This window comes from Polyodon spathula, chromosome 10, assembly GCF_017654505.1.
Source record: "Polyodon spathula isolate WHYD16114869_AA chromosome 10, ASM1765450v1, whole genome shotgun sequence".
Classification (NCBI taxonomy): domain Eukaryota; kingdom Metazoa; phylum Chordata; class Actinopteri; order Acipenseriformes; family Polyodontidae; genus Polyodon; species Polyodon spathula.
This window is the reverse complement of record NC_054543.1, coordinates 4,489,644-4,505,566: the sequence shown is the minus strand read 5'-3', so window position 1 is coordinate 4,505,566 and position 15,923 is coordinate 4,489,644. Positions and strand designations below refer to the sequence as shown.

The 15,923-nt window shown below is 34.8% G+C and overlaps 2 protein-coding genes across 6 annotated transcripts in view; one reads left to right on the top strand and one right to left on the bottom strand.

Moving 5' to 3' along the window:
• Positions 1-2,648: 2,648 nt before the first annotated feature.
• On the bottom strand, positions 2,649-7,317 carry LOC121322024 (BCL2/adenovirus E1B 19 kDa protein-interacting protein 3-like). Its single transcript, XM_041261457.1, has 6 exons — positions 7,162-7,317; positions 4,831-5,005; positions 4,014-4,092; positions 3,669-3,772; positions 2,996-3,145; positions 2,649-2,807 (listed from the first exon to the last, which is right to left on the bottom strand). The coding sequence occupies exons 1-6, from the start codon at positions 7,187-7,189 to the stop codon at positions 2,762-2,764; spliced, it is 582 nt and encodes a 193-aa protein (XP_041117391.1). The 5' UTR covers positions 7,190-7,317; the 3' UTR covers positions 2,649-2,761.
• Positions 7,318-10,519: 3,202 nt separating this feature from the next.
• The window catches only part of LOC121321820 (janus kinase and microtubule-interacting protein 3-like), a 32,125-nt gene continuing 26,721 nt past the window's right edge, over positions 10,520-15,923 (top strand). For all 5 annotated transcript variants that reach the window (XM_041261049.1, XM_041261047.1, XM_041261046.1 and 2 more), the window contains exon 1: positions 10,520-10,665. The gene's annotated coding sequence lies outside the window, so the exon portion shown is untranslated. The remainder of the gene's footprint in view (positions 10,666-15,923) is intronic.

Below are 15,923 nucleotides of genomic sequence, written 5' to 3'. Positions count from 1 at the left end.
AGGAAGGTTGTACAAATGTTTTTTTCAAAGATGATTATCAAAATATTTTTCCATTTTGTGTTCATATTTGGATGGTAGCATGTAGACATTTATTTCCACGTGTTCAGTTGAACATGTTCCCATGCTGAAATCGGGCATCAGAGCCCCTTTCACACTGGCACTTACACCTGGGTTCTGGCTACCCGGGTCACAATTCAACATCGCGTGAAACCACATATCTGGGCTGTACCCAGGTTCCAGCAACCCACCTTAGAATGTTGGCTGACACGCTTTGACCCAAGTTGAGCGAGACAAAATGCAGGATGGGTGACAAAATAACAATCACGCCTGCGTGAAGGATTCACTTTCATAAGGAACGTTTCTGTTTGTTCTGTTCAGCTATATTTTTGTTGCTTGAGACGCACCATGAGCCAGATTGCAGCAGGGATGAAGAAACATTTGCCTTAATCAAAATTTGGGCCGACGGTTCAATCCGAAACTTGGATGAACGTTTACTTGCGTCTGTCACACAAAACAATTCTGCTTTATCAAAAGCAGTGTAGAGCATGCCAGTGTAAAAGGGGCTTAGTACTGCTTTAGACTATGAATAGGATTCCAGAGCAGTGTAATTGGGGATATTGATTGGAGCACACATCCCCATGGTGAGAAGTGAGGTCATGCTACATGAACAGTAATCTTCTCATCCACAGCATTCTGCAATTTTCGTAATTTATTTTTTATTTTTTTCGCATATACTACTATACAGAAAGAGCCATGGCATATCTCCAGGGAATGAGTGTGCTGGGGCTCATGTAGATCTTATAATGTTTGCAACCTTCCAAAGAATACCAGAAGGCTGTTCAACCTGCCTGACAAGAATAATGTTATTTATTTTATTGGGTTGAACCTTCATTTTTAAGTGTTTCTCTTGTTTCAGGGGAAAGGTCCACAACACCCATTGTCACTGCTGCTGAAATGTTTTGTGAAAATGGTAGCAAACATTTGAGAATGTATGCCTTAACAAAAAAAAAAGAAAAAAAAAATATATAATTTTTCAATGTCCCCTGTACTTCATTCAATAGCAGTTAATTGAAAAATATAAAGCCAATAAGTCAAATGAATTTAATTAACACATCATCAATAATTTGCTGAATTCAGATCAAAACCGCTGCACATTTTCTGTGTGAATGATATTACATTAATAATGACCAAACTTTGTAAATCCTTGCCCTTATTCTGTGAATAACTGCAGCTGATTGGTCAAGTTATCAAAAGCTACACCTTGGGAGACACCTTTAATATGTCAGTTGTCATACATGCCATGTAACATAATTAGTCACTTGATAAAAATAATGACCATATTACTGTTCAGTCTATCCTTTCAGTACAGCATAGTGCTGACCAAGTTTATTACTGTATTTCCATGTGATGCATATTTCTAATTGCTTTGCTCAAAAGTTCATAAAAAATGGCTATTATTCCCCAAAAATTTTGCTTTTGTGACCAGGACAAGTTGTTCGCACTATCCAGTGACTGTTGGGTTTTTTAAAGTCAGAAAAAAACAACATATGAATCCAAATTTTTATGGATGTCGTCTAATTATAAATAAAAAATGTACATTTGGCAAAAGGCTTTCAAAATTATTGTCATCTTTACTTTGGCTATTTCCCCTTTCTGGCTGATCTTGTAAAAAACAAAATAAAAACCTAAACTTAAAGATAAATCTGTGTACACTCCCTTTAACAATCCTGCTTTTTAACATTTGCATCTGTAGTATGTAAAATTAGACCATTTAATAATACTGTGTAAATACCAGGAATATCAAGATGCTAATATTTAACAACTAACGTTAATGAAATAATATTAATAATAACCAATAAAAATAGTTCAAGCTACAGTAGTACATGTTTTCGCCCAAACTTTCCAGAATATTAAATACCCACTTCAGTATGTAAAATAAAGGATTTCATCAACTGGTTTTTTTTTTTTTTTTAAACTCATTTGATGATCTTTCATTATAATTAGTTTAATGCACAATGCATGTCAGGAGTTTGCCCTTATACAGTAGTTTTAGATATGGACAGATATGTACCTCTGCTTAACTGAAATTATGAACATCTTTTTACTTTTTTATTTTAACAGATACATAAATATGGCAACAGTTACCAAGCTACAGTTCCAGTTCTGTTCAGTTCTTTTTTTTTTAAGTCACAGCATTTGTTCATTTGTGAGAAATAATATATATATATATTAAAAATGCAAGATTAAATACTTGCCCTTGTTTGGGTCCCCCCTTGTCATTGTTTTTTTTAGGCCTATAAAATGAACGGGCTGAATACATGCTGGGCATGACACACCCACACTCCCCTTTGATTTTTCACCTGTGTTCAAAGAAATAAATGGTTGCAATAATGACAGCTTATAGAGTCACCAACACCCAGTATAATTAACACTATGTAAATACCTCAGTGCTTACAATTTTATTAAAATGTGCTCCAATAACCGAGTTGCTAATAGACCAAGGTTTGCAAGAGCTTACAAATAACCATATGATATATAACTATAATATGCCTCATATATTATATATTATATATCGTATATATATAGAATATATATATATATATATATATTAGTAAATCATTCACAAAGGAATACAAGCAGTGCAGCAGTCAGCAAGCACGTTTCTGTAATTCACAGGAGCACTTGTACCCATGTCTACAAAGCGTTACACAAAGGCATGCCAAGGTAAATGAAGTCAGATACAGCTGACAACAGGTCGCATTTAGAAGGTACTGGTGGAGGTTCTTAAACGTCTCCCAATGAAGATCCTTTATAGAAAAAAAAAAAAATTGAAGCCATTTAATTTTTGCAAGATTAATTTGTAACTCCTTGTTTTTGATATTTTCAAAATAGTCAATATAAAAGCTAAAAAACGATTTAAATAAACAGCTGTGCATTTTTTCTCTATTCACAAATACGTGTACAGAACACATGATTTTTTTAAATTTTTACTTACCCAAGGCCGACAGCAAGTATGTGAGAAATAATCAAAGAAGGAAGGAACACCTTCAAAAATTCTGCTGAAAAAATTCCTCCTTTCTTCATAACACTGGTGTTCCTCATACTCAAGGTCGCTGGCCGTTTTGGATGTTTGAACAGGAATTCCCTTTTGTTTTTGTGCGGAGAGAAATAAGAAAAGTAAAGTTGTATTATTTTCTCTCTTTTTAAAAAAATAAATAAATACTGTAATAATTGAACCTGTAAACTACCCTAAAATGTCCAGCTTGTTTCTCATACTCTGATTAACACTAAACCACCTTAACTAGAGTAACGTGTTATATGAAAGTAGTTGTTAATGTGATAACTTTCAATGTATTGCCCATAACCGAAAACTCTGTATTAACACAGCCTGATATGTGTGTGCGTGCATGCGCGTGTGTTTTACTTTAAATTGTATTACCTTTTTCTCTCAAAGGAAAAACACAAATTGCAACTCTGGCTTCACAGACCCCGATTAGAATTGGACTGCCTAATGTTACCTTCTTAGTCAAGACAGACCAATACTAGTTACAACAAGCACAGTTACAGTCTGCAAAACTAGCTACAAAACAAATAATACACAACTTAGTTTAGTTTGGTGCATTCTTCCTTTTTGAAAAGAATATATTGCTCACCTATAAGCAACTTACTTTGGTGGAATGTTTTCTGGTCGGCTTGACCAGTCCCAAATCCAATCGGCATTTTTCTTCATAAGATTTTCTACTTCTCTTCTTTCAAGATAATCCTCTTCAGACTGACACAAAGTAAAATATTTCAGTATTTTTTAAGAATAAACAGTAATACCTCTTCTGCATATATATATATATATATATATATATATATATATATATATATATATATATATATATATATATATATATATGACAACAATGGGAAAACAAATACCCCTACTACGTCTGTTACAACTGAGTTGGTTGTAGTTGATGCATCAATAGACTTGACTCAACACAACATTTTAGCTATTCTTTTTCTACCTGAGAGCTGTTCTTATCTCCACTGCTGGGCACCTCTGAACCTATACACAGGTGGAGTGGAGTCTGTGATCTTGGCGGACTGAATAAATAAAAGAAAGACTAAATATTTAATTCAAGGAAAGATACATATTTTGCAAAGCTACTTGTACAGACAATACTATTCAGACACTGAATAGGAGATGCAAAGCTGACATGTCCTTTTTCTCCCAAATACTTCACTTAAGTTATTTAATTAAATATTGCTTTAAGTCCAGTTTGATACTGACAGTGTACATCTTCAAACCCTAAAAAAGCATCATCTAGAATAAAACAAAATGGTACTGAGACAACTTCAATTAGGCATAAGATTGCATGCAGTCTTTGAGAACTGTAATCCCTTGGACTGGCTTAAAGAGTTTGCCTTGCATGTGTGGCTGTGTGGCAGAGTGAAAGCCCTGCCAGTGCTCGGTGTGTGGTGGTGGGGGGGGGGGGGGGGGGAATGTATAAATAGGTTGATCACGGGTGTTAGTTTAGGTAGTGATGGTGAAGGTTCTGTGTGAATTGTTTGTTGTTTTGTATAATGTAAATAAATGCACTCAATCACTTAAACTAGTGTTGTTATTATTATTATTGTTTGACTAATTTTATAACTATTTTGTTATGTAACCTCTCAGCTTTAGCCAGCAAAATACAAATGCCTGTATAAATGAGTTCACAGTAAAATTGTACAAACTGTTATGTAATGTGAATCTACATGCCATTCCGTTATGTAATCTGAGTTACATAGACATTCGCTCATCTAAATGTGTCATACAAAACATTATGACTGCTGTTGCACCTGTCACTGTGAGAGCTTCCTCTGGAACTGCTTCTTCCAGATTCATGCTGGGCATCTAGAAGCATTTTTTCCAGATCACCAGTGTGAATGGAAGCCTGCACCTGTTGCCCTCCATTCTGTGCAGGGCTGCCAATGCCATTGGCATTTCCACTGAAGTGCAGCTCCACCCAAGAGCCTGTTTGAACATGAAAACAACATTACTAATACAAGATGCTGCTGCACATTTACACGACTTGTTAAATAATGTATCAGTTACCGGATTTTATAGCACAACCATAAAAAGACCTTGCAATAGCAGATACACCCCTTTACAATTGATATTTGATGAGATTGCTATGAATTTGTTAATTACTGGTTATTTTATATAAAGCATGGCTGGGGAAAATCAAAACCTGTTTACTTGTGATGTTAATTTTGTAATTTATTTGCTACATCTGTGTGCATTTAGACTGATCTGACAATCACATGCATCTAGGCACTTTGGCAACCAATGGGAAAGAAATGAAGACGACTCCCACCTATTATATCCTCATAAACACCCTGCTGGAGAAATACAGGCTGAGGTTATTTTTATTCTGCATCGAAGAGGAAACGAGTTAGAATTTGCAATGTCAAAACATGCGTGTGTGCTTTGTTGATCCTTCATATAAAAATACATTTGCCAAAACTGTAAATAACACAGCAGACTTTATATATATATATATATATATATATATATATATATATATATATATATATATATATATATATATATATATATATAAGCTATTTGGAGCACTTTTACTTAGTATGCACCATTAATTGCTCTCAGGCATGTCCCTGACCAAAGTAATACACTTGCATTATATAACTGTCATCATAAAATTGTCTAAAATACATTGGAATGGTTGCTTCTGTTGTGAAGTTTGTGCATTAAATAGAAAATGATACCCCAATCCACTGCTAGATGTAGTTTTACAACAACGTTAACTACAGTAGATTTGTAAATACTCTGCTTTATATTGGTGCAGATGTTTGTTAAAAACACAAGATTCAAAGTCATGCACTCTAATTTCCAGTCCACTCCACAAACCTTTCTGTGAATCTCTTCATTTGTAAACTGAAATGCACTTCTGATATTGCATCAAACTTCTTAAATAGGCATACTCCTACATTTTTGTACATCTACTGTATTTAGAAATACTTAAAAAAAAACAAAAACACTTTCAAACAGCAAACTAAGTTCTTCTCTGTAACTATCACGTGAAATGAAAACTATATTCTTAACATCTTATGATTAAATAAATGGTTACTTATTACTTTTAATCAAGAAAGTAACCTCTGAAACCGTGAAACCCCATTCTGTAGGGAAACTAGTTAAGAACGGTGAAGCAATAACAGCGACACACTATTGTTCTTACCCTGAAACTTCAGAACACTGTTTCGTAATCAGTTTATTATTGGCAGTGTGTATCCAAAGGGCCCTCTAAAGACAAGCATTGGTCTGCTACAATGCAGAGCATTCTGTAATAATAGCACCATTTGTTCTTTGCAAACTGCCGCATCAATCTTTCCATGACACTGCAGCAGTCCGCTTTAAATATATAAGCCCAGGCTGGGGTATTAAATAATGTGTCTTATATAAGCGTGCTTTGAACAACTTTATGCAAGAGTATGTATTGTTCTCGTTTCTACATATTTTTCATACCATCAAAATGGCATTCAAACTTGGCCTTCAATAGGGCTCTAATGCTGTATGTTGCTGTACTAGTGACGTCATAGATTCCAATGAACAATAAGACTGAATGTGCTTTAAGTACTACAAACGACACGACTTCGTAATGTAACTGTACGGTCAAGTTTATTTTAAACAAGAACTTGACTTGTAATGTAATAAATACTTAAAATATAGTATTTCCAGACTGAATACATTAACTTGTATGTTCTCCTGAATAACCCATATAATGCATACAACTCAAATAAATCAAAAGGTTTTCATGCTGTTTCATGATCACACACACACACACACACACATTATTTAATTGCTGCATTACAATAATTGACATCACTTTTAAAAACTCCAAACATAAATCTTAAACAGGAGGAGAAACAACAACGGTATAATAATACAATTTTTCTTTTTTTTTTCCTTTTTTTTTTAATTTGCGAAAAAATCTATTTAATTTCTAAAAAAATAAAAAATAAAAATAAAACATTTTGCTTCCACTAAAACGTGTCATTAAATAATTCGATTATGTCCATATTGCAGCTGGAGGCCTCATCTGTTCTGTTAACAAAACAGAGTGCGCTAGCAAGAAAACAGCTGCCAGCTCAACTCACTTCAATACTTACACTGCAGATTCTCCTCCTGGTTAGACATGTTTATATAAGCCTTTCGTACAATTCAGAAGACAAATAATAAGAAGAAGAAGAATATTATTTAAAGATAATTATAATAATGATAATAATGTCAACCTTTCTCTATGTGAAATAAAAAAAGAATGCGACACGTAAACACTGTGATGCAGTTATTGTTGACCTGTGGAAGCGTGTTTTGATTGGCCCAGGAAGAGTTCCGTCAGCGTGGGTGGTCCTTCCAAAACATTCTCTGATTTCAGCGGCAGAGCCAGCGGAAGGTGGCAGTCTAAATTATAACGAGGAAGTGCACGAGATACAACCAACCTTACGCATTTAAAATAGACTAGAAGGCATAGGACGAGGTAGAAACAGTTCGACTCTCGCAAATTATTATGTGGCCTTAGATAATTAGTTTCGAATGTATGGCACCGATCTAGACACCAGATTAAATTGACACACTTTTTGTGGACTACAGCAGCAGCTATTCCAAATATAGCCGCTGCAACAGTAGCCCATTGTGTAATTTTGACCATGTCAGATGACCAACGCAGTGAGGCAATAATAGAAAACAGCTGCTATCTTATAGCCAATGCAATCAATGTTGCAACTACACTGGTGAGTTCTGAGTACACAAACCATGCTGATGGAATAACATTGTAATTGAAGTATTGTGTAGGGGATTTAAACAAAGACTACACTTTGAAATGAGGCTTTGTTGTCTTTATTACCTTAGAAACGATTATACAGCACTTATTAACGATGCATGACACTGGTAGCAATCGAGGTCAGTTGTGTGGCCACCAAGTATTGTGCTAACACTGACATATTTAAAACACATTCTGATCTTGTCCGGTTAGAAGTATAGTGAGTCTTTATGGAAAGATGTTTTTTGTTTGTTTTGTTTTTGTCACAAAGTAACTCCAGCTCACTCACACTTGAGCAGTGTGATGACTTGTAATCAGGGGTGCAAATAGGCTTGGACAGCGGTGCTAAACTGTTTTGAAAGTTTAGCACCAGAGAGCTTTGAGGGTTAGCACGAGAGATTCTACTTGGGCTTTACAGTGCTTACCTATGCTTTGCCATGCTTTCACTATGTTTTTACAATGGGAAACTTTTATAAGGACATACAAAACCGTACAACAAAGTACAAAACACATTTTGTATTTTATTGCATAGAAGAAGCTAGTGGAATCTATATTAGAGACCTAACATCCCAACCAAATACATTGGTCCACTGCACAGACATTTGTCTAAATCTCCTTTCAATTGCTTCAAGAATAAACAGTGACATTTATGATTTAATTAGACAAGACTGCACGAAAATGAAAATCCATATATTCTGTACCACTGTGTAATAACATTTTAAAACATTTATATATTTCTAAATGTAGAAAAATGTAATTCAGAACTGAAATGTAGAGTACAGTATTTTTTATTATTATTATAATTTTACTATCATCAAGCTGGGCTGAGCTGAGTAGGGGATGGAGGGGGCTGATGCTGGGACACAAGAATCACTGTTGAGCCCTCTTGAGGTGTCGTGGGCTAGTCAACGAAACACCGAGGATGGAAGGTGCCAACTTGAAGACCCCAGAGATGTACCCTACTTAGCTCAATCCAGACGGTTGTCATGCGGATGCGCTGGGGAGACCGCACTGGGTTGATCCCCAGAGCCAGCATCGCAGACGTTGTGTGTGCTGATCCCTGGAGCCAGCATTACACTTCAGCAATCAACACCAGACAGAAGGATATCTACATCATCAAATGGAAAACAACACAAATGGATGGAGATGCAGATGGATCACATTAGTTTACTGCAAAGCTACGTCTTAGTTGGGCTTATCTTAGCGAGAGCTGAGTTCAAATCAACATGAAGTTCAACATCTACTCTCATGTAATGGAAATCATAAATCACACAAGACTGCACGAAAATGAAAATGCATATATTCTGTACTACTGTTTAATAACATTTTAAAACATTTATATGTTTCTAAATGTATAAAAATGTAATTCAGAACTGGATTGTAGAGTACAGTATTTTTTTATTATTTTACCATCTGGAAATCATACAGAATGTACTGTCTCTTGGATAAAATTAATTTTACACACCCAAACCATGAATAGCGGGCCCCTGCATGACAGGACACGTTCCACCCATATGTGTTTCCCTGGCTGGCAGCTGGAGGGGACCATGCTGAGAGAAGAGGACTGTCAGGGAGTGCTCTTGACAGGAACATCCTGCACAAAAAGCTGAAAGTGGATGAGAGCTGCCAGCTGCAGTTCAGCCTTGAGCATGACATGGAAGGCAAAAGCTGAGCAGTGCATGATCAAGACAAGAATGAAAGAAAGTGAAAGAGGTCTGCACTGCTAGCGCCATGAATACAACGGAGAAAGATGGCAGTGACAGAACAGAGGCCAAGACTGAACAGGGCAGTCAAATCTCTTTCACGTGCCAGTAGTGAAGAGCAGGTAGAGAAAAACTGGTCTCCTGGTGTCCTTTACCATGTGACAACATGATTACCTGTAGCTGTAAAGCACTACAAATGCTGTTTGAAATCATTGCGAGTTGAAAGAGCAAGTGTTAGAGCCCAGCATTCTTGTAGTCAGTTATACAGGACCTGAACTTTTGTGATATCTAGTGTATCCATTGCATTACATTGTAGACCATATGGTGATGTACACTATTGTGTGCCATTAGGCGTTATGTTATCTACCAGACAGACACTCAGAAAGATTTATATCTCTGCTTCTAAATTGTATCTAATTCTAAATCTGAGGACTGTAATTATATTCCTATTAGTAGTAAAGTGTCTGCCTCATACTAGTGCATATCTGTACAAAATAACAAATGATTGGTCTTTATAATGATTCCCAATATCAGAAGACTACAAATAAATGTTATCTATCTATCTATCTATCTATCTATATCTATCTCTATCTATCTATCTATCTATCTATCTATCTATCTATCTATATATATATATATATATATATATATATATATATATATATATATATATATATATACATTTTTTTTTAAATCACATTGGTTCAACTTAATCAATATTGCAATAGCATGGTAGTACTCTGTGACACATATCCAAGCCAGACACCGGCACAGTTTGATGTACAGTAAAATATTCTGCGCATCTATTTGAATACAGATGTTAAGCCTCATTTTTCTCATGTATGACAGTCTCAAGATTTCCCTAATCCTGGTTATCTGTGGTATCAGACTTTGCTTTTTTTTCTTGCTGGGTGGCTCTCCAGTTTAATGAGTGTGCTCTTCTGATGACGTGCCTGCACTGGGCTGCTAGCTGCAGTGACACTGCAATGGCTGAGGAGCGGCTGTTGGAGGCGAGCAATGAGCTCATTCTCCCAGGAGGGAGCAGGGCTCACAGAGCATCACTGGGAAACTGCAGCCTGTGCGTGAAATACGTCCTCAGTCTGTCTCTGCTTCTGCCAGCCTGATTCTTTACTTTTGGGGGTGTGTACATGGTAAGCAGATTATCCGGTTTGGTTGATTTTAAATGCTACCCTGGGCTGTTTTTTTGATGAGTCATTATCCAGTCTTTGTGTTATTCCAGCAATTTGAAATGCAGCATTAGATTTCATGCAGCTGTAATTGATTGTTTTATTTGCAATGCGATGCTTGTTGTGAATGGTAAAGTCCCTTTAAATGTATCTGGTAGGAACAGCCTACAGGTTTTTTTTATTTTTTAGAATGTATATTGCAGCATCCAACAAATGCACTACTTAAAATATTAGAACAGCTGCCCTGGTAAAGCAGGCAGACAGCATACAGCATAACACCATCATGGCTTTAAGGTTGGTCTTTGCATTTTTGGTTTTCAGAAAATAATTAAAAACAAAAGGATTTTGCATGTTAAATGCTTTAAAAATGCCCAGATGATGTTGCTGATTTAATCTGAGACGTCTCGTCTGCAGTGCATTGAAAACCTGCTACGGATTCAGGCCTTTCTATGTATTATTATACCTGGCTCAATCAGCTACAGCATCTTCTACTGTAAATATTCTTTAAGCATTAAAACACTTTTTAAACATGATTTTACTTTTGTTGGACAAAATTGTATGTAATACATAATATTATATATATATATATATATATATATATATATATATATATATATATATATATATATATATATATATATATATATTGTATTTTGTTTAGGGACCAAAATATACAATATCGTATATGACAATTACATATAAAATCTAATAATTAACTATTTGTCTTTCGTGATTAATATATATATATATATATATATATATTATATATAATATATACAAATATATATATTGAAAGCATTTGTAGGTTACTAGTTAGCAAATGTTTAACCTGTTACATGCAAGGGAAAGTGTCTGTGCTGTGTTGCAGCTGTGTTCTCCCTTGCAGTCTATAAGTGTCATTTATTGCCATTAAGCTTCATTTTCTTGCAAATATATGTAGATGGCCACCAAAGTGCAGTCCACAAATAGAGCATTTGTACTCAGTCATGACTCTGAAGTATGTTGTTTTACTGCGTTTGAATCATATAAGTAATTGATGGATCATGCACAATACACATGCATTGCATTGTGTTTTTTTTGTGTTCTGTTCAGGTCATATTGTTCAGTATGTTCAGTTTTGTAAGAGTGCATCTGGTACCAAATCCAGATTTATTTGTAAAATATTTTTTACTGATGAAAATCTGCATGAAAATTGACTATTGGGTTTTCTTTTTTAATATAGAACATGGCCTAGCTTTAAATGTAATCTGTCATGTAGAGAGGTTGCATAAGTTTGTATCTTAGTAACTCGCAGCTTGCATACAACTTCTTCAGAAAAAATAAATAAATAATGTAAATATATAATGTTGAGCAGCAGCTCTCAGGGTTAGTACAGAATTCACATTAATGAGATGGGTTGTTGTTCGCTTCTTCAGCAGAAACAAGACTTGAATGTTGCCATTGAGATCTTGTCTCATCTGCAGGACAGCTGGAACAGTTAGTGACTCTCAATGCAAGTCACTGAGGAATAATGAGGAAGAATCGCTACAAAAGAACTTACATTTAAGTCATATTAAAGATTGCTTTATTTTTACAAGGTCTTCCAGAATAAGGTGGCTGATATATCATGCCAGTACAGACAGGGTTTAATAATTCACTAAAGGATTACTGTCCTAAAGCTGTGCAATGATTCTTTTGCACAGTTCTAATTGTGATTCTGCCTACAGCACTACAGCACTATATTTTTGCAAGGGATCTAAGTAAATTCAAACTCTGATTATCTGGGCAGCATGTAATGTTTACCTGATTCATGTTTAAAACAAAGTAAGTGTTGCCAGGGACATGAAAGAGCTGCTTGTCCATCAGAATGGATATTTTGTAGGTACTGAGGAGTAAAGTAATGTAAATCTAAATCTGTAGTGTTATATGTTGTTGTACTGTATTGTGTCGTGAATGCCATCCTTTATTCTTGAGCAATATTAAAAAAAATTTAAAAACATTGTAAAATATTTAACTAATTTATTTTTAAACATACAATAGGTACCATCGTATTGGTTTTTAGTTAGAATGAAAACTTTTGTACTGAACTTTTTAGAAAGCCTATAGCAATGGCTCTCACTTGTGGTTTTCTAGTCCAGTGGTTCTCAAACTTTTTGGGCCCGTCTGTGGTACTTGCCAGTGCCTCTGGGTTTCTGATATGATCAGCAATCCCATATTTTTAAAATCCACTGATGGAAATGTCTGGTCTACTTTTAATGTTTTCAAGCAAGTTGGCTATGAGTACTGTATGCAACCGTCTAATTGGTGGAATAATTTTTGGTGATCCAATCAAATCCCCATGATATAGTTCCTTCCCCCCCGTTTGAGAACAACTGGTCTAGTCCATTCTAATCCAGGACCTAGTTCAATCCAGGTTCTTAAATACTTAATTGAACACTTAGGTTAATTAAACTATGAAAGTTAATTGGAACAAAGCTTGGAACAATATTGGATTATGTCTTGTTAGCCAAAATATTATAAAAGATGAATATTAAATATGCATATTATAAGATGTTTTTTTTTTCAATACTAATAGTACAACTATAAGAACAAAATTAACACTTTCTAATAAGTTGTTAATGCAATAACATATATCTGATAATACTTTCACAGTTTGAAATAGCATTAGATTGAACAAAATTGAAGATTAAAGGTACAAAAATACTTACCAGTTACATTCTATTAACTGAAGCTCAGAATATATACAGCATCAGCAACCTCCTTCCTGTGCAACAGTGAAGAGCAGAAGCCATTACTCTGTGGTATGGAAGCATGTCCTGTGACACTCTGATTGATGTTGGGTTACAGCTTTGATTTGTAATCGGCAACATTGACCATACATTAGCACCAGAGAAGATGCCGATGAGAGCACTGGAATTTTAGACTATGTCATGTTTGGACCTGTTATCATGCCATGTCAAACCTTGCCGTGTGTATGATTATATCAAAGTAATAATAATAATAATAATAATAATAATAATAATAATAATAATAATAGACTTAGGATATTGGGTTAGTCAGCCCATATCAGACAACTACTGCTTTATTTTGAACTGCCTAAAAATAGATGGTCTTAAATTGGTTTAAAACTGCTTCTGTAGTTAGCTTGATCAAATAATGACTTTTAACATATTACAGTCTATTTTAATGACACCCTCTCTCCCCTCCACCACATATTAAGTAGTTTCAGAACAGCAGTGTCTATCTATCTATCTATAGATAGATAGATAGTTAGGGTTGGTTTTTTAGTTTTTTACGTTAGATTGAGACAGACTACTTGATTAAGACAGACTACTGTTTCTGTGGCAATGACAGCTTTTGTGAGAAAAATGTACTGTAAACTAGATGTTCGAAGGTTTGTGGCTGTGTATGAACACAGTGAATAAATGATTGCCATGGGTTATAGAGTGCACACTAACTGAAATCTATACATGTTATTGTGTTACTGTCTTAATAATACCACCTGATACCATCTCATAGACCCTTGCAGATGTCAACTTCATATACTATGTGAAGTGTTGTGGAAACTCCTCCAACAACATTTTTATTGACAGTTTTTCAGTGTGTCAAACAGCATGTCACGGTTATGGTTTTTACAGTCTACAGTCTACAAAAGGATAAAGAATATTAAGATAAAAATATGTACTTTATATTGTTGACTTTCTGGTTTTTAACAAATAGACCTCCAGAAATGGTGGCAGAACTACATATTGCTGACATTTAAATCTTTTAAAAAAGGGACCCTCACTGAGATTTTACTGTATATATTTCTACTAGCACAAATAGACTAAAGACTCTCACACTGTTAGTTCTTCTAGAACTTAACAGACTAATAATAATGTCAGAAGGACAATACAGCCCTCCTACAGCACAGTGCCTCTATGCACCATAATGGGGCATTGTGTCCCTGACTGAGCCACCAAACCTACCTCCAGTGAGCCCGTGATTTTTCATTGAGAATCCCCACCCAAGTTCTACCTAGACCCGATCTTCATTTTGAGATCTGACCTCAAGGCTGTGTATGGCTACAGGCTAATAATGGTAAAATGACATCTTATATACTTTATAGCTAACTTTAAAAGATATCACTATTCAGAATTGTAGCGCACTAGTTTAAAAAAAAAAAGACAGGAAAGTTGGAGTACAGTAATCTATAGTTATGAGTCATTCTGTTCAGCCTTTTCCCAGAGAGTGGTCAGTCTCTATACATTAAGATCAGTCTGTGAATGCACAGTAAAAATGTTAAACTCTTACCCTGGAGAGCCTACAGATCTGTATGTTTTAAAGATGTATGTTTTTATAAAGGTCTTGGTAACAAGATGAAAGCATTTAAGAGCTGGGCTGTGACTCTATATCAGTGGTAGACTTGTGTCAGACTTTTTAGTAAGGAGGGGCCAAGGTAACAAAGACATTTGTTTTACTTAGCCATAACCCCATCCATGCATGTTTAGAGTACAAAAAAGTCTTGAAAATGTATTATTTTTTCAAAGTTATTGTAACTGTAACTCGGTAAATTATTAGGTAATTTACATTCTAGGCACAAACATTTTTGTAACACATTTTTTAATTGTAATATATAATAATATAATAGAAGGTATACTTTCTAGTGCATGGATTTAATAGGCCTACTGTGTTGTTTAGCTTTTAAAATCTGTACATGAATATTACCTGCATGCAAAGTTAAATTGTTGTTTAATCAATTATAAAAGCATTAAACTGTTAAGCACAGTATAATTAAGTGTTGCAGTACTGAAAAAAACAAAATCTTTTTAGTGTGTTTTGCATAGGGAAAATTATCCCTTTAACAAGTAGAACAACTAAAATAAAATATAATTAGATTATTTGTAAATTTAAAAAAAACAAAACCTGTAAAAGAACCTGTAAAATAATTGGTACAACATCCTGTTAACCTCTGTGTACCCAGCAGCTGTAAAACCACAGACTGAGGGATTTTATTGTCCCAGCTAGGTAAATATACAAGGCCTTGGATCATTCATGGTCAATGCTAGTGCTGTAGTCAAGGGCTCTAACATAAAAAAAAAAATCATATTCTTGTATTGTCATATCAATACATTTTGACTTAAGTATACAATTCTACATTTCTTCAGCATTACAGTATACAATGGGTCATCCATCTACTCCCTTATTTTGTTCTAGTTAAGTGAAGTCACATTTCAAAGATGAGTTTTTCTTAATCATGTATC

Excerpts from the sequence above, each read along its gene's own strand:
- LOC121322024 (XM_041261457.1), bottom strand. The coding sequence starts at position 7,189 with ATGTCTAACCAGGAGGAGAATCTGCAGT. Across the intron at positions 4,093-4,830 it reads GGAAGCTCTCACAGTGACAG|TCCGCCAAGATCACAGACTC; the intron begins GTGCAACAGCAG and ends TTATTTATTCAG. Across the intron at positions 2,808-2,995 it reads ATACTTGCTGTCGGCCTTGG|GATCTTCATTGGGAGACGTT; the intron begins GTAAGTAAAAAT and ends TTTTCTATAAAG.